The sequence below is a fragment of the Lethenteron reissneri genome, chromosome 47 (genome assembly GCF_015708825.2).
Source record: "Lethenteron reissneri isolate LAM-NWPU_2019-01 chromosome 47, ASM1570882v1, whole genome shotgun sequence".
Taxonomy (NCBI): domain Eukaryota; kingdom Metazoa; phylum Chordata; class Hyperoartia; order Petromyzontiformes; family Petromyzontidae; genus Lethenteron; species Lethenteron reissneri.
The window spans coordinates 10,712,222-10,730,871 of record NC_083825.1 but is presented as its reverse complement, the minus strand read 5'-3'; the positions used below and the strand labels follow the sequence as shown (position 1 = coordinate 10,730,871).

At 45.8% G+C, this 18,650-nt stretch overlaps 1 protein-coding gene across 2 annotated transcripts in view; it reads left to right on the top strand.

Annotated features, from left to right (window-relative positions):
- The window catches only part of LOC133354538 (CCR4-NOT transcription complex subunit 6-like), a 60,375-nt gene that overhangs the window by 30,207 nt on the left and 11,518 nt on the right, over positions 1–18,650 (top strand). For both annotated transcript variants that reach the window (XM_061571444.1, XM_061571445.1), the window contains exons 4-11: positions 5,985–6,171; positions 7,823–7,908; positions 8,241–8,330; positions 10,451–10,525; positions 11,814–11,971; positions 16,135–16,289; positions 16,913–17,067; positions 18,185–18,433. In XM_061571444.1, coding sequence (XP_061427428.1) covers positions 5,985–6,171; positions 7,823–7,908; positions 8,241–8,330; positions 10,451–10,525; positions 11,814–11,971; positions 16,135–16,289; positions 16,913–17,067; positions 18,185–18,433 — 1,155 coding nt within the window. The remainder of the gene's footprint in view (positions 1–5,984; positions 6,172–7,822; positions 7,909–8,240; positions 8,331–10,450; positions 10,526–11,813; positions 11,972–16,134; positions 16,290–16,912; positions 17,068–18,184; positions 18,434–18,650) is intronic.

The window sequence follows — 18,650 nt, the reverse complement described above, 5'->3', positions numbered from 1 at the left end:
ATGCAATGCAGGATGTGCCACGGTGGCAAGATGTTAACTATCTTGCCTGGTATGCAGGAGGTTGTGGGTTCGATCCTGTCCCTGATGCCTGCTGTAAATTTTGAGTTTGCATGTTTCTCTCCTCGTGGTTGTTGGGATTTTTCTCTGGGTCCTCCGGTTTTTCCCTCCATATTTAGAATCAACATGCGTTTAGAGTATTTTCCTGCTATCAATTTTCAAATGGTACGCCACTTCGTTGAGCTATTATTTGTGGCCAGGTCTCCTCTGAAAAAGAGATTATAGCCCAGTAGGTACAAATAGTTTAGTTTTTAGACAAAAGAGTGGCGCCTGTACATTGCAGCTTGTGGTTTGCATGTGGATAGAGGGCCTGTCAAATTAGCCATGGATAGGTGTAATATATGATGGAGTGGGCAAAAACCTGAGCTCCAGGACCCCACCCCCCTCTGTGCCCCCTCCACCCCCCCTAAGCGTGAACGAGCAGCCGCCCTCCCTTTACCGCATTTAGATGTTGCCACCGTATCGGTGACACTCAGAAGGCTCTTGCCGTCTATTCTTAACATTGTTTGTCAGTGTCAGGAGGTTCAGATCTCTTTGGGTGTTATTGTTAAGTTCCAACCTGCCTCAATCTCCTGCCACATGTTCTCATAATGATGGTGTTCTGTTAAGTGGAGTGTTGGCTTCATTCAAACAGGAGCTTTGATTTTCAGTTCTTTGTAACAAATCACATCATTATATGGAGAGATTGGACTCCAAAATGAAAATTCCGAATTTATTTTCCTGGTTTAGGGCCATCACTGGAGCTGAATACTGCCTTATTGTTTTTTTTAGCAGGGAGGCAAATTTTCTTTTTGACTTTGCATTTATCATTTAATTCATAGCGTGTGAAGTTAAATCCTTTGCAGCCGATTTAAATCCCCATCGGATATGAAAAATAATCCAGATAATAAACAGCAGTGCATGCTGAGGTGTAAAGTTTAGATCTAGCGACATTTTGGGAAATATACCCACAATGACCACCAGAGCTTCACCTTGTAAATAAAGTACTTAGTTTTTCCATATTGTTGCCGACGTCCACAGGTCTATCATACTTAGTATCTTCCCACGGCCACAAGCAGTGAGCATTCCTCCCAACAGTGAAGTCTTACGCGCCTGGAAGGTTTCTAGTGAATAGCAGCAGTTCGCCCAACGTTGTATGTTACGTGTCTGTGAAATTGCTAGCAAAGATGACTAACATTGTCTTCGCGTCCATTGTCTTCACGACCTGCTTCCCATCCATGATGTCCTCGGCCTCATGAGACTAGTTTGAAGAGCTGGAATCGGAGCCCTGGATGCAATTAATCTGGGACCAACTGTGCTTGGCCGTGCAAGAGGCAGTGGAGAGCAAAATGTGTCATATCGGCAAGCCGTCCAGCAAAAGATGCGCTGAGCATGACTCCCCATCAGCCTCCGATTCAAAGGACTTGTTTGATCAGGGACGAGTCATACACTCGGAACTCGCACAGGAAGTCTTGTCCTCACTGAGGAAATGGACCTGCCAGAGGCTACGCTTCCCCGAGCAAGAGCCTCAGGACACCAGGGTCAATAACACCCTCTTCGCAATGGAAAAGCTAGTCAAGCATCCCTCGCTGCCCCTTCTGCAATTCCTGCAGCAGAAGATCCAAACGTAGTGGGCAAGGGCTCCTTCCTAAAGGTTATGCGGAAAATGGTGGTGCGCCACACTAGACTGCGGGGACACAGTTTTCTCCAGGTCCTTATTGTTGATGCAGTTAGGTCTCCCAGTTCTTGCCAGGCCACCCTGCTGATCACCCCACACTGGCCTCGGAGCCGCTGGTGGTCTGTCATCCATGAACTTCTGTGTTAACTGCATGGACATTACCAGTCCGGGATAATGTTACAACAACGGGGCCTGCTGTTGCTAGACGTTAGCCATTTTCAGCTGCCTGCATGGATGTTCAGAGGGTGAGACACTTAGTTCTGAAGTCGAGGCTCCCATCCATGGGCAGTCTACTTCAGCCAGTGGAGCATGTTAATGTCCTGATGTGTTCAGGTGGTTCTGGACCCACTTATGTGTACCTTCCCAGGCTGTAGCAGACTAACTCCATTAGGAGTTTGAAGGTGGTCACACAACTGCTTTGGTCAATGTGCGCTTATTGGCAGTTTCACGTTCATATGAACAGTATGTCTGTTGGCTCTGCTCCCGTGCTTCCCAGGCTTCTTAGAGCTATGTCTCTGGAGAGGCGGCATCAGCCAGATTCCATCTCACCTTTGCACCTTTGGTTGGTTCTAGATGCACTCACGTGACAGCCATTCCATTCATGCCCTTGGCCACAACGTTAGAGCTCTTCTTGATGGCCAATACTCTTCTTCGTAGCCACCATATTGGCTACATGTGTTGCGTGGTAGAAAAGGACGCTGAAGCCGGTCGTGTCGGGGCTGACGCCAAACGTTTATTTAGAGCTTACGCCTAACTTGGGAGAAGGGGTTATCACGAGGGTTATTAACTAAGCTCCTCAGGGGAAGGGTACTGGGAGTTCCCTATACCCCACCAGGCTATCGGGCTCTTCCCACAGCACTGACCGAGGGTTCATCCAACTCGGCCAGCCGGGAAACGTAGACCCTTAGCCTGGCTCTCTATCCTCTATCCCGGAGCCTCCTACTTCCTAATCACTCACTCCTCTGACTCTTGGCGAAGACCCCGTCCACGTCACGGGTCCCCCCTCAAATACCCCGGGGGCCATGACGTCACTTTACCCTGACGGCATTCCCCCGAAGCGAGTGTGACCTGACGTCAGCACTCCACTCCTCAACACATGGATAGGGCAGCTCTAGGTGCTGCTGGTTTTACCCTCCCTTCGTAGTTGTCCATCTGGCCATGGTCATACTGAGAATATCGCCTCCTTTCCTTTACAAGGTGGTGTCTACATTCAATCTACATCAGCAATTACAAGTTCTGACATTGTACCCACCACTATTTCTGTCCGAAAGAGAGGGCACTGCACACATTGGACATGGCCGGAATGCAAGTGTTTTACCGAGAATGGACCGCAGATTGGTGGTCTGGTCCTATTCAACAACGCTTTGTATTGTTTGGGAAGGTGTTCAGGGGAAAATTTGGCCTCCCTAGGTGAGGTCTGTCTGGCTCCAAGAGACTTACCCACTGCTAAACGGTGAAGCACCCCCATGAAATCCTCGGGTACATTCCACCTAATCGGTCGCCACTTCCTGGGCCAGGGCCTCCAATCCCGTTGGATGTGTAGTGACTGAATGTCACTGTGTGGTGCCGGGCTTGCCAGGCCACGGCGGATAATGTCATTATGTGCAGCCCAGCTACTGGGCGTAGTGCCAGCCCTAGCGGGGCTTGGGTGAGCGCTGATTAGCGCAGAGGCACCACGTACAGTGTGCGGTGCGGGCTCCCGGTGAGGGAACGGGAGAGAGTGTCAGCCAGCCAGGGTTACGTTGGGGCATAATACGCTGGTTGACCTGCCGACACGTGACCGTATGATATTGGACGGGGGCCGCTGAGTGGTCACTTGGTCTCGAGGAGCTCTCGGGAGCCTTCAGGAAAGAGCTCGAGAGATTTAGAAGGTGGGCGGAGCGAGGGGCGGAGCCAGCCCCAGCCCGGGCCGATATAACGAGGCCCCGTGTGGGGCTCTGGGTTCTTGACTGTTGGTGAGTGAAGATCCACGTCGGGTTGAAGCCTCTATCCACGCAGTCCGGAACCCAGCTCGTGGTCCAGACCGAGATAGCGGGACCGTGTCTAGTTCTGCCGTAGCTTGGTTAGATGGGCGTTCAACACCCGAGTGTAGGTTACGTTATGTTGTGTTGAGTTGATGTAATAGTGTTGCTCCTAAGACGACATCTGCGACTCGGTTGGACTCACTACAGATATAATATGCATGGTGGAGACATGGAAGTTGCCTCGTACCTTTGCCAGACATTATAAACTGGACACCGTCACCTTGCAGTTCTGTCGGCGGCTGTTTAGCAGAGGCCTGTCCCTCCTCTCGCATTCCAGCTTTGCAACATTTGCTCAATGGAAGAATGAACGAAAGTCCTCTGGACTGTGCCTCTTGCATATAAAGTTTTGTTTCTTTACCTTGGAAAAACTTTTTTTTCGAGTCAATGCTACCATCCACAGGACTGCCCACCCATTCATTCCTGCGACAGGCTTCTTTTCCTATCTGTGGCAATGAAGTTAGCATTCACTTGGAATGTTAACATTTGCGTTGACTGAACATTCTACCCCAATGCCTTTTTTATTCGTATTTTTTAAGGCTTGAAAAGTAGATATGAAACATCAACTCAAGGTGTATAAATATTAATATGTTAAGTCTTCTCCATTTGTTTCGTAAGAGACAAGTTCCACAAAATATAATGTTATCTGAATTGTTTTCATATTCCTTTAATGTTGAATATACTTTGACTGCCAAGATGTATTATAAGATTTGTTATAATTTTTTGTATTGTAACTTTCTGACCCGCCCATACTAGACATCTGTGAAAAAGAGATTAATGGCTCATCCAGGATAAATGAAGTTTTTGATTCTGAATATTTAAGGGAACTTGCTGACAGTATCATGCTGCAATGTTGGATGGAAGGCATGTTTAGAGGATTTGTTTTTCTACTTTTCCCTGCAAAGTTCTTCACGATGTTTCCCTCAGAGTATCAGGGACCCTCTCCTCCGTTTTCACCCTCCAAGCCTTTTCCACTTGTGGTTTCAGAGGAGGAATTTTCTCTTAATTCTATACTGCCGGCCACTGATCCAATGTTTTTTTTAAGCATTCAGCAATTCCCCTTGGGCCGTGCTGCAGACAACCCCGACCATCGTCACACTTCCCAGCCCTCTACCCATAACCCTCTTCTTTCTGCATCACGGGACGAGTTGCAGTTACTGCTAGAGCCATCCCAGTTAAGAGTTAAAAATGTACACCTTTTTCACATTGCTCGAGCCTCAAACAAACAAACCATGTTCTTTCTTCTCTCTTGGAGTTTGGTTTCTCATCCACGTTGATATTTGTTAAAATGTATGATAGTCAACATGCAGCTTAATGAAATATTGTTGTTAATGCCTTTACCAGCATGGTGCCTAAACGTTCACCGAGACGCTGTAAGTGTGTTTTGGAAATGTTGAGTGCCGACTCGCACATGTTGTTTTACGTGTCTTGTCATTGATCATCGGGAGATTACCACAGTCGGTACAATTATCCATTTTGATAAATTGGAGAGAAGACGTAGGCTATTAAATTTGCAATGGTCCGAATCTACACACATTACGTCAGGGTGGGGGGCCTCTGCTTGTGTTCTGTTCAATGTCAGACTTCTCCCTTCTACTCCCCTCTTCTTCACATGGCCTTTGTGTCCGTGGAAAAGAGGGTGTTAAGTTCGTTGTGCTTTGCTATCAGTAGTAAGGCATATGGTTAGGGAGTGGGGAAGTGTGACTGGCCAGTGAGGGCATTTAGTGCCCACCCTCAACCTTATCAGCAGCACGTTCCGTGGCCCAAGGGGAACTGCTGAATGTTAAGAATAACATTGAACCGGTGGCTGGCAGTATGGACTAGACTAACAAGTTTTTACCAAGGTACACAATCTCGTTTTTTATATTTACAATTCCCTGTCTTAAAATTGTGCTGTACTAAAAATTAGTTAAGGTCTGTAGGTAGAGAGCAGGTAGGTGACATAGTTTCGGGCAGGCACTTAGTACTTACCTTAAAAGCCTTCTCTACACACATTCGTGGCCCTTCGGGAAGGTGCTAAATGGATGTAAAGTCCTGTCACGGTGGGATTGACTCGAAACAAAATTTGACCAAGGTACAAAACCATGTTTATTACGTAACACTGGAATGCATCATTTGTATTTAATTTCCTTTCTCTTAGCCACTGACAGAAATGTCCATTGGAGGAATTTACTCAAATTAAGTGCGGACCAAAGAGGATAAGTTGGACTGCTTTCTTAAAATAGTCTCTTTCCCTCCCCCCCACCCAGGGAGAGTCAAGAGTTTGAGCACTTCTCTTTGGTCGCTGACGCACCTTACCGCCCTGCACCTTAACGACAACAACCTTTCGCGAATCCCGCCCGACATCGCCCGTCTGCATAATCTGCTCTACCTGGACCTGTCGGCCAACAAGCTGCGCAGCCTGCCCGCCGAGATCGGCACCATGGTCTCTCTCAGGTGAGCGTGCCACCCTCGCAACTGTGTGCCTTTTCACCGGCTGGTGATTTTTGATCGTCAGTGTCGCCGTCCAGTGGACTCTGCTTTATTCTTAACATTTAGCAATTGCCTTTTTGGCCACGAAATGTGTGTGGCCAAAAATGTTACAAATAAATGTTAATAATTAAAAGAAGAGTCCAGTGGATCGTGACACCAACCATCAAAAAAACTGTTTTGACTAAGGTACAAAACCTAATTCTCAGTCCCAGTTGTAATGTCACAAAGCAATAAAACATCCTCAACACCCTCATTCAGCAGAGCATCACGCGATGTTGGGCATCTTCCCTGGTGTGACTGCACAGAATGGCTTTGCCAGGCATGTTAGTGCACACCTGTAATGCAGTATTTTGGAAACGAGTGTTGGTGAATTTTTTAATGTTTGTGCAACTGCCAAACCCACGCAGCTAAGTGGCCAGGAGATGAGCCTTTTCTGGGCAAATAAGTATATATTTGATAATAAGACAATCATTTCCAGACTTTTATCCATCCACATCTCATGCCACTTATAGGGGTTGTTTGACCACAGTAAATTGTTGGTCACAATAGGTTAATAATGAGGGGTGCCTAGTTTAGATATAATGTGCTACTGATGTAGGCCACGGCTGGGATCAAACTCAGGTGCCCAGATTTATAATGTAATGCTTCAACCATTTTTCTACCCGAATATATTGCATACTATGTATGTTATGTTTCAGGGGCTGATCTAGGCTGAATTAATTGAAACCCACATTTATTTTGTGCATTCATTAGTTACTGCAGTGAGCCCATCGAATTATAACTTTTGAGAATCTGGATTAATCATGATTAAAACCCAAGACCTAGGTGGTGCTTGCTCATTGCTCTGTCCTGGGGAGCCCATGAAAAGCGGGCTTATTGCTCGCTAGCTCATTGCTCTGCCCATCTGTTTCCGGTTTCGTTCATGTTTATGGTCTCGTTCACGATTCCATAATGTCATGTAGACACTATTGTGAGCCATTGAAGGTTCCATATTTTTCTTTGATTGGCCCATGAGAATTAAGAAGTGTTGATGTGGAATGCTGCTGTAGGAAACACCATATTAATGAATTCAGACACCTCTGCAGTGCTCTCATCTTGTATGAGTGGCTGTTATCTGGGCATTACGGTTTCCTCTGACATAGACACACATGCAAATACTTGCAAAAGGAATTGGTAAAATATTGCAAGCAGAGGTTTTTTAAGGCTTGCATGAATTGTTGCAGGATAAAACTAATTACGGTGTAAGATCCTCATTTTGTTTATTCAATTCTTGGTGAGACGAAAGTTACTTTCAGGAGGTTCCTGCATGGCAGATGTTTTGCCAATTACATTTAAATCAGTGTTTTGCATGTGGGTGGAAACCAGGCTATCAAAGACAATCCATGCACATGAAGTGATAATGTAAAATCCACACAGATTTGTCAGGAATCCACTTGTAAATTGATATTTCTTGGCCACATTTTGGAGCACACGTAATAACCGCATGATTCACCATCCTCGCCTACAGAGCACTGGATTTACAAGCGTGAGCCACCACACATGGAGATTTTTTTTGATGAGACTCAAACTTAGAGCATCCTTCACTGAATTGTGTGGAATTTGCATCTGCTTTCAGGGAACTACATTTAAACCACAACCTTCTCCGGAATTTGCCTTTCGAGCTGGGGAAGCTCTTTCAGCTGCAGAAGCTGGGCCTTAAAGGTGAGCGCCAGTCAGGGACGACTCATTTGTGCAGACTGTGACTCGTGCTGGCAACAAGGCTGGGCCCCAGAGCCAAGTTCTCTCCCACCCTGAGCCACCCAGGAACCGAGGAGACTATAAGTGTGATGCATATAACAAGACTTGAAATAATTCCACATCTGAACTGATAGCCAATGCAGCCTCAAGAGCAAGGATGGGGGGTGATAGGTCCGATTATACAAGTACAGCGCATCTTTTTTCTGCGACGGTTTTCTTAATTGTTTATTCTTTAAATAACTTGCAGGCACACACCAGGGACGGCACGGTATAATGCTTGTGACTATGCTGTGCAGGCAATCCTCTTCCCCCCGACATTATGCAAGTTTATCACGAGTCGGACGGCACTCGCAAACTGCTCGCCTTCATGCTGGACAACCTGGCAGGTTGGTGGTTTTTATTTTTAAGTTTTTTACTCTTGCTTTTTATTTAAAGCACCTAAACCTGAAGTTTCAAGCTGTTTTAATTGTTTGGCAGAGTAGAGTAAGCATTTTCAAAGTTCAGAATGGAGTACGGCAATAGAATATTACGTAGATAATAGTACACAATGAATCTCGGCTGTTGTAAGATAGCCAATAGTACCGAGTACCGCAGAGGCTGCGCTGCATTTTTCTCGAAAGCCAGATAGCTTAAGATAGAATAGAAGCACGTTCTGAGATGAAATTTGTGATTTTAAGATCATCTTAAGGGTGTTGTTGAGAGGGGAGAGATGGGGCGTTAATTGTTTGTCTCATCGGTAGTGCCGCCTTTATGACCAAGGCACACGAGAGTGGTGTTCCATTCAGAACAGATGGATGGCTTTGTAATGGAAAGGTTTGATATGTGAGTTACTTGTTTTGCATTGAAGTTCCCCAAAAGGTGGAGGGCAAAGGTGGGTAGGCCATCGGTGCCATCACCAGAGGAAGTGTTTAGCATGGAGAGCATGGTTAGGACTTCAAATTCCGACATGGGGAGGAAATTAAATTTCTGACTATGGGGGGGTGAGGAGAGGGGCCGGTAGGTCAAGAGGTGGGTGGATGGTAGTGTCACAAGGTGCTGGATATCGGTGTTGTTGAAGATGTGGCCTGCAGATGCAAAGTGAGAGTTAAACCAAATTATTATTGCAGTTTGACCAGAAAGGTAACTGCCATTGAGCAACATCTTTGGCGGTACTCCATATTCGGGCGTTTTAGCTTCAAGGGTCTTCATGGCTTTCCAGAAAAGATGTGAGGTCATTTTTTGATCCAAGAGGGTATCCTGAAAATGATAGTAGTTGCTTTGCCAGATTAATTTAGTGCAGTATTTCCTTAGGACTCTAAATTTGTTCCAGTTTGAGTCCAAACCCGTTTGCTTAGCAAATTTCCAAGCTGTGCTTAAGGAGTGGGTGAGCTGGGCAATTTTTGGGTTGAAGCAAGGGGGGGGGGGTGTGCTTGTCAACAATAGAAAGGTAGGTCTTTGAAAAGAATCTTACAGATATAAAGCAATTTGTAATGTCGTGTATGACGACCTGATGGTCAAATAATTTTAAAGAGAATTTATATATGATCTAATGTTGAACTTAGAGTTTCATATGTTGAATGCCAAATATCATTGAGTGGTCACTCAGATGATTTCCCAGCACACTCACTTTTACAAACTTTTCTGGATTATTTTGACGTAAAGACATAAATGGTTGATGAGTGATGAAGACTTTTTAAGACACGTAAAGCGAACAGGTGAGCTGAGATGGGCTGAATTAATCTCTGAAGGCAAGAGCCTCAATCGGAGGATTGACCCAGTTTAAGTAACCAGTGATAATCAGCTCCCCTTCAGATACAGCGGAAATGGCATTCCAAAGAACTTGCAGCAATTTATAACCATGACTTTTTGGTGGCCGGTTAGAGCCCAAAACTATGATATGTTGGTTGCGGAGGAAAGATCTCATCAGTTAATCTGATCCATGGTTGAATGGAAAGAGGAAACATGCAATGTCACGACGTATGTAGACAAGGTCTGTCGAGTCTGAAGGAGTTGGTTCCCTGAATTTTTTTTATATTTGGTGTTTAAACATCTGACACCTGTTTTATTTCCCAAAAGGGTAAAACCTATTCTTGTTTGTGTATACTGAAGGAGCTGAAGTTATCAAGTTATTATTTATTGACACGTTTCAAAGATGCAGACAGTGTCTGGTTGGATGTTGTCTATTTAAAGCTTGAGATGGTCCAGTTTTTATAGAGGTCATTCAATCCTGCCTATGTATGCTTAAATGGCTGTGTTGTGATCATGTTTTTGGCTTTGTGCATGTGTTCTTAAATAGCTGGTCAGCGATTGCTATTTTTTGCCGATGTTCCGGGTCTTTAGAATCAGCTGTGTGAGGAGTGTACGAGCTGTCTGCTTGTGTGCTTGTTTTATCCATGAACAGTTGTGACGTTCTTCTTTCTTTGTATGTAAGCTTGCACACTTGGGTTTCCATACGTAGCTTTGGCGGTCGTGGTGGCGGTGCCTGGTGATGAGAGCCATGTGCTTTGTCTGCCCATGTGTCCTTCAGCTTCTGTGCAGCCGGACCAGCCGCCCCCTCGGCCGTGGATCCAGCTCGCAAACCCAGACCGAGCGCGGCCACCCGGTGAGGACTCGCGATTCTTTCTCCGCCAACAGACAATACGATTCGAAGCAATACCCACTTAGGTTCCCAGTTCGTGAAAAATGTTATTGATTCATGATTTGCATGAATAGAGTGGTTTATAAGGATGGTGCTAGTGCTGGGATTTGGATTAGGGTCATAGCTCAGGATGCTCTCTTATATTTGTGTCTTGCCTTAGGCAGCTTGGATGGTCTTGGTTAAATATTGGAAGCTAAGCAGGGCGGAGCCCTGAGTGCTTGGACAGACGACCGCCTTGGGCAGAAGATAGTTGCAATAGGTCATGTGGGCATTTGAGGGCAGTGCAGTGAAATCCACTGTTCTGCACTCTTCCCAGCACTACCCATATTGTTTGGCGTGTTTCACTGTGGCTACATAACCCACATGACCTGCATGGCAATGGGCAGCCTTCTATCTAGTCCAGCAGTGACTAAACTGGCTGTGCACATACACATGGACATGCGGGTCATCTAAAAATGCCTTTGTGTACTGAAAGCTATTTTATAAGACTACAATGAAATGTTTTAGGAATTTTTTACACGTCTTGATGGGTCGCTAAGCTCATGTAACTGTTCATCTAAACTTGCTGGAGCCTTCAGTTGTGCAGCTTTTGGCCACCAATTATATTATTTACAACACCTGACTACATATAGCCTGTGCCTCACGTCCCAGTGCAAATATGAAGTGACTTACACAGATTGCACATGCTCACTGAATGGCATTTAATGCTTGTAATAAAACATCTTCTTATACTTGGCAATTTGTTCAACTGCAAAATGCACCCACGCAACATAGGTGTGGGTGGTAATGCCTTCAACCAGCAGTGGATTTACAAGGAGATATAATTAATCATTATTATGCATACTAATAATGAGTTGATACGATTGTGTTGTGCTCTGAACACGTATGCGAAGTAATTTGTCTGAGCACGACTGACCAAATGTGTTTACGTGTTTGTTCGTGGGAGTGGTGGTATTTTGGTTCGCGCACTGCACTAGTAACCCAGCCACTAGAGTATGAGGGCCACTTACGGCTAACATCGCTGATGAATATATGAACAGGGCCTTGCTTAGATCAACTCATCCTTAAATGAGTACCTGATGCAGTGTGTGAACATCAGCATTGGGGAATCAAAGGCAGCATGGCATACTGCTTGCCACACCACACCCTTGTATGCCACTCTCCCAGCCTTTCTAGGTGCTTGCCGACAGCACTCAGCCCAACAGTCTGTTAAATACCATATGCGGGATCTGTGTGTGTGTGTGCGGCACAGCCATAATCACGGTCATGTGTTACAACGTACTGTGCGACAAGTACGCCACGCGGCAACTGTACGGCTACTGCCCGACGTGGGCGCTTGCGTGGGAGTACCGCAAGAAGGGCATCATGCAGGAGATCATGCAGTACAGCGCCGACATCATTAGCCTGCAGGTGAGTGAGGCGAGAGACGAGGGAGGGAGAACGTGGATGCGCGTAGATGAGGTGGCCGGGGGAGGTGTGGAAGGGCAACACATGGTTGGAAAGGGTGGGAAAACATAGAAAAGTACAATTGTGTGCATGTTGAGCTTCTTTCGCACTGTACATAGCCAACCGTCCATATCGGAGATGCGGGGGAAGGACAACAAACTATGAATGAACGTTGAGTTCAGGAGAAGGGCAGTATTGTATTGGGAAGGGCAGTAGAGAACTGGGAAGGGGTAAGTATGGGAAAGGATAATGTAGTGTTAAGTGAAGGTTGTGTGTCGATAAGGAAATTGCCGCAAAATAAAGGATAGTTGCATGAAGGGAATAGGCACTTTAGTTGAGGGAAATGTTTAGTCGAGTCTTGGGTAGTTGAGTGTAGGGCAAGACCAGTTCAGTCCAAGCAAGAGTAGTTGAGTAGAGCAGAGATAGGTTATTGGACAGGGAGGGTGGCGATTATATAAAACACGAGGATGTCAAGGAGGGGTAGGCAAGGACAGCATTTGATTGTTTATGGGTGGGAAGAAAGCATAGGGATGGACAGAAGCGGCAGGACAAAGTGGGGAAAGGGAGATGAGACATGTCTGGCTCACAATCTGGATTTAGTGACCCCTGAGTCCATGTCACACCCAAGGGAGTGACATTTAATTTTTGATTTTAAACTTTCGTGACTGCAGGAATCCATACTCTTTGGTTCTTTCGGTGAAGTCACGTAGGTAGAAATAATAATGGATCACGACGTTTCAATCGCAACACAAGCAACTGTTATCAGGTGTGAAACAAACACAGCAGGAGGACTGCTGTCGTAGGAGACAGAGCTGCTGCAACAAGAGTTTATATAGGATTTTGGTGGGCCAACCCAAGGGTAAGTGGGCGGAGCTAGAGAAGAAATTTGTATGTAAATGTGAGAGATTAGCATGTCAATGTCAGATCCGGGCAACAGGAACAAAAAAACCCTAAGAGCAAGAGGTACACATGATGAGAGGGAGACAGAGAGAGAGAGACACACACACAGAGAGTCGGAAATAACAGCTGACAGGTAGGTAGGGTGGAAACATCACAGTCAGTTAAGACTTTACTTGGTTAATAACGTCCTTCCAATGATTGCTCAGTTTGTACCCATCTTCTCGGTTGAAGTTGTCTGTTTTTTTTATCTGGATGGCTTCATGAACAAATCTCTGAAGGTAGCCGGTGGGTTTGCAGAGTACCTTCATCTTGGAAAAATCTATTTCGTGTGAGCCCACAGCGTTATAACAATGATCAGCAACGGCAGAGGTATTGGTCCTACCGTGTTTCAGCCTTGTGTTCGCGAACTCGGTCCGAAACGTGTCGTTTCCCCAATGTAACTGCTGCCGCAGCCATAACTTAGTTTGTAGACACCAGGGTATTGCATGTCAGAAATCACATCCTTTACAGATAGGATCAACACTATGGGGACCTCATTTGCCAGTAAAAATATGATAATTGTTTCTTTACCCTTCTATCTGGCAACAAAACTGACACCTTTTTGCAAGGAGTCATGTTTGCATAGACCGCAATACCTGCAGTCATAATACAAACAAAAGAACATAACTCTGATAATGTGCACTGTCCTTGAAGTTGATTGGTCCACACCCGAGACAGCTTTCCTTAGAGCCTAGTCTCATATGGGTTGGACCAGATGGCGCCAAAAGGCGCACAACTCAAGGACAATGCACCATCAGAGTATGATTTGTGCGCCTTTTGGCGCCATCTGGTCCAACCCATATGAGACTAGGCTCTAAGGAAAGCTGTCTCGGGTGTGGACCAATCAACTTCAAGGACAGTGCACATTATCAGAGTTATGTTCTTTTGTTTGTATTATGACTGCAGGTATTGCGGTCTATGCAAACATGACTCCTTGCAAAAAGGTGTCAGTTTTGTTGCCAGATAGAAGGGTAAAGAACCAATTATCATATTTTTACTGGCAAATGAGGTCCCCATAGTGTAGATGCTTGCCCCGAGCTCTCATACTCTGATGGTGCATTGTCCTTGAGTTGTGCGCCTTTTGGCGCCATCTGGTCCAACCCATATGAGACTAGGCTCTAAGGAAAGCTGTCTCGGGTGTGGACCAATCAACTTCAAGGACAGTGCACATTATCAGAGTTATGTTCTTTTGTTTGTATTATGACTGCAGGTATTGCGGTCTATGCAAACATGACTCCTTGCAAAAAGGTGTCAGTTTTGTTGCCAGATAGAAGGGTAAAGAACCAATTATCATATTTTTACTGGCAAATGAGGTCCCCATAGTGTAGATGCTTGCCCCGAGCTCTCATACTCTGATGGTGCATTGTCCTTGAGTTGTGCGCCTTTTGGCGCCATCTGGTCCAACCCATATGAGACTAGGCTCTAAGGAAAGCTGTCTCGGGTGTGGACCAATCAACTTCAAGGACAGTGCACATTATCAGAGTTATGTTCTTTTGTTTGTATTATGACTGCAGGTATTGCGGTCTATGCAAACATGACTCCTTGCAAAAAGGTGTCAGTTTTGTTGCCAGATAGAAGGGTAAAGAACCAATTATCATATTTTTACTGGCAAATGAGGTCCCCATAGTGTAGATGCTTGCCCCGAGCTCTCATACTCTGATGGTGCATTGTCCTTGAGTTGTGCGCCTTTTGGCGCCATCTGGTCCAACCCATATGAGACTAGGCTCTAAGGAAAGCTGTCTCGGGTGTGGACCAATCAACTTCAAGGACAGTGCACATTATCAGAGTTATGTTCTTTTGTTTGTATTATGACTGCAGGTATTGCGGTCTATGCAAACATGACTCCTTGCAAAAAGGTGTCAGTTTTGTTGCCAGATAGAAGGGTAAAGAACCAATTATCATATTTTTACTGGCAAATGAGGTCCCCATAGTGTAGATGCTTGCCCCGAGCTCTCATACTCTGATGGTGCATTGTCCTTGAGTTGTGCGCCTTTTGGCGCCATCTGGTCCAACCCATATGAGACTAGGCTCTAAGGAAAGCTGTCTCAGGTGTGGACCAATCAACTTCAAGGACAGTGCACATTATCAGAGTTATGTTCTTTTGTTTGTATTATGACTGCAGGTATTGCGGTCTATGCAAACATGACTCCTTGCAAAAAGGTGTCAGTTTTGTTGCCAGATAGAAGGGTAAAGAACCAATTATCAGATAGGATCAAATCACGGATTTTGTGTACTGTGTTGAAATGAACCTGGATCTTGTGTTTTGTTTAAGATTTTGGAGCTCTTTTTGGTAACCCCTGCTATGTATGGCAAAGTAAGAAGATGGGTACAAATTGAGCAATCATTAGAAGGACGTTATTTACCAAGTAAAGTCTTAACTGACTGTGATGTTTCCATCCTACCTATGTCAGCTGTTATATCCAACTCTGTGTGTGTCTCTCGCTCTGTCTCCCTGTCATCATGTGTACCTCTTGCTCTTAGGGGTTTGTTGTTCCTGCTGCCCGGCTCTGACATTGACACGCTAAATCTTCTCATTGGCACGCCTCCGGTGACTGGGCTGTCTCCCATTGACATGCTAATCTCTCACATTTACATTTACATACAAATTTCTTCTCTAGCCCCGCCCACTTATCTTTGGGTTGAGCCCACCAAAATCCTATATAAACTCTTGTTGCAGCAGCTCTTTCTCCTATGACAGCAGTCCTCCTGCTGTGTTTGTTTCACACCTGATGACGGTTGCTTGTGTTGCGATCGAAACGTCGTGATCTATTTTTTCTTTACCTATGTGACTTTACCGAAAGAACCAAAGAGTATGTATGACATCTAATTGTCTAAAATATGCACTTTTGCACAATGTAAATAGCGTGACCTGCTAGTCAACCAACCAACGAGCAGACGGATACAGTGCACATCAATCATATTATATATTTAAGACCAGGTGAGCAATCCTCTGAGAGGATGGCATGTGTATTTTGCAAAATAAAACCTGTGTAGGTCAAATACCAAGATGTGTGATGTTGCAATCCATCAGTTTGTGTGCTAAAGAAGACTATTTAGTTAAGTTGGTAGACAGGGCAAAACGTCGAGTGCCAAAAGGATCTTGTATGCAGTCCGTGCAGCTTTGATTTGTTTAACACCGGTGACAATTTAACATCTCTCACCCCTGGCCACCGCGTGCGTGCGTGCAGGAGGTAGAGACGGACCAGTACTGGAACTTCTTTCTTCCAGAGCTCAAGTTACAGGGCTACAGCGGCATCTTCAGCTCCAAGTCGCGCGCGCGCACTATGTCCGAGCAGGAGCGCAAATTCGTCGATGGCTGCGCCGTCTTCTTCAAGAGCGACAAGTGAGTGAATGCGAGTAGCAGTGCCCGCCCAGCATCTACTCATCCTCTTGCTTAAGTCCGTGACACATGAGGGGGCAATTTTAAGGGGGTCATCACCAATAATGCATTTACCAAGGATGGAAACGCAGTATTGCAAAAGCATGAAGTGATGGAGTTCCGTCCATGTATTGAAAACAAAGTTTGAAAGTTGATTAACAATGATTGGTCTCCAGAGCACACATTCTTGGTTGATCCTGTGACCTCTGTGAGCTGAATAAATGTTGCCTTCCTAGTTACCCAGCTGTAAGATTTGTGAGGATTTGGGCGATTACATATGTAAATAGAAAACGGTTTTGGCGGCTATTCGTTATGACTGGCGACTGATTAACATATAATTATTGTCAAAACACGTCATGTGAATATAATAAGGCATCGTTGAACATATTCAAATACGTCCCATGAGCTTAGGAACACTTTCATGACACCTACTAAATGTGTAGTATTGGCATCAGGCCTTAACATGCTGATGTGTAGGATATGTCACATTTTGATCTGCAAGTGTGGGTTCCCTTTTCCCTCGTGTACTTTTCCCTATCCTTTTCCCCTTCTGTTCCTGCCTCCCCCCCCACCACCACCCCATTAAGGTTCACACTGATCAAAGAGCACCTGGTGGAGTTTAACCAGCTGGCAATGGCCAACTCGGAGGGCTCAGAGGCTATGCTGAACCGTGTCATGACCAAGGACAACATCGGGGTGGCTGTGTTGCTAGAGGTCAAGGATGTGAACTTCCAGGGCTCCTGTGAGTTGCATGTGTGTGTGTAATGCACTGTCTTTATCTCCCTTGTGGAGCGGTGGTGTAGCAGTTAACCCTTTCCCGTTCAGAAACGTCTGCGAGTTTCAGGGTGGTTGTCCCGTTCACTGCTGAATCTCGGAATGCATAAGGGATTCGGCGTTCATTTTGTTTAAAAGCACAGCGCCATTGTTTTTAACGATACGACTGCACTATGATAGCTGGTGCCAAACTGCCGCACGCCCTCCCGCATGGCCTTGTGGAAGCCTCGGTACATCTTCGTTCCGATAAAGTACACGTACATCATCGGAATGGGGAAAGGTTAAGAGCGCTGTGCTAAAAACCAGGCCACCACTGAGTTCAATTCCTGCTCTTAGCCAACATCGGTAACAAATATCTGAATGGTCCTGAATCTCCCTTAGGTCGACTCGGCAATAAATGAATACCTGGTGTGGTGTGTAAACATCAGCACTGGGAAGAAACATGTGGCCGGGCGTGGTGTTGGCCACCTACCGCCTCATATGCCGTGTCGGCTTTCGTAGGTGCTCGCTTAACAACGCTTGCCCCAACAGGCTGTTAAGATTATAAGGGGATCTTTGTTCTTGCGTAGGAAGTCGTGGGCGGCATGTATGTATGTTGAAGTTCTTTTGCACCATTCTTCACCAACCGTACTAATCGGCAGGTGCGGATGGATATATGGGATGATGGATAGAGAGGCCAAGTGTTCGCACTGATGTGTAGGAAGGCGTGGGCTCGTGCTAACGTTGGGATTAGGTTGAGAGCTAGGGGCCTCTGTTTATTATTAATTAGTTATTAATTAGTTGACGGCTCTTGCTAATGGACCAGATAAACTTCATTACTTGGTACTAAAGCAGTTAAGTGTTATGCTGGCCACACCACCTTATCCCATGTGCCCTTCTGGTTTGAACGGGTGCTCACAGCAATTGATCCTTGTATTCTGTATTAGAATAAGCAGGGGGGATATTTTTCATCTTGTGATTTTCTCAGTGGCACAAACACAAGTGCTGCTTCCTGCGCTTGTAGAAGTACTTCACGGAAGATGTGGTATAAATAAATTATGGTGTAATCACGATGTTGATGAAATTGTTTGCGGTACCTCTTCCAGCGTTGCTCACAGGTAACGACATCAAGCAGACCCTGCTCGTGGCCAACGCGCACATCCACTGGGACCCCGAGTTCTCGGACGTCAAGCTGATCCAGACGATGATGTTCCTGTCGGAGCTCCGCAGCATCGCCGAGGAGGCGAGCCGCGCGCTCGCCAAGTCCAGCGGCGGCGGCGGCCCCTCCACCAAGGGCGATTGCAGCACCATCCCGCTGCTGCTGTGCGCCGACCTGAACTCGCTGCCCGACTCCGGTAACGAGCTCCAGCTTTGGTTACCATTGTTTTTAATTTTATTCGTAGGAGGTCGTGGGTTCAATGCAAACCCTTGATGCCTGCTGTATATCTGGAGTTTGCATGGTCTAGAGGTCCTCTTGTTTTTTCCTTCCACAATTAGAAACATTCTAGATTTGAAGCTTTCGTGACTGCAGGAATCCATACTCTTTGGTTCCTTCGGTAAAGTCACGTAGGT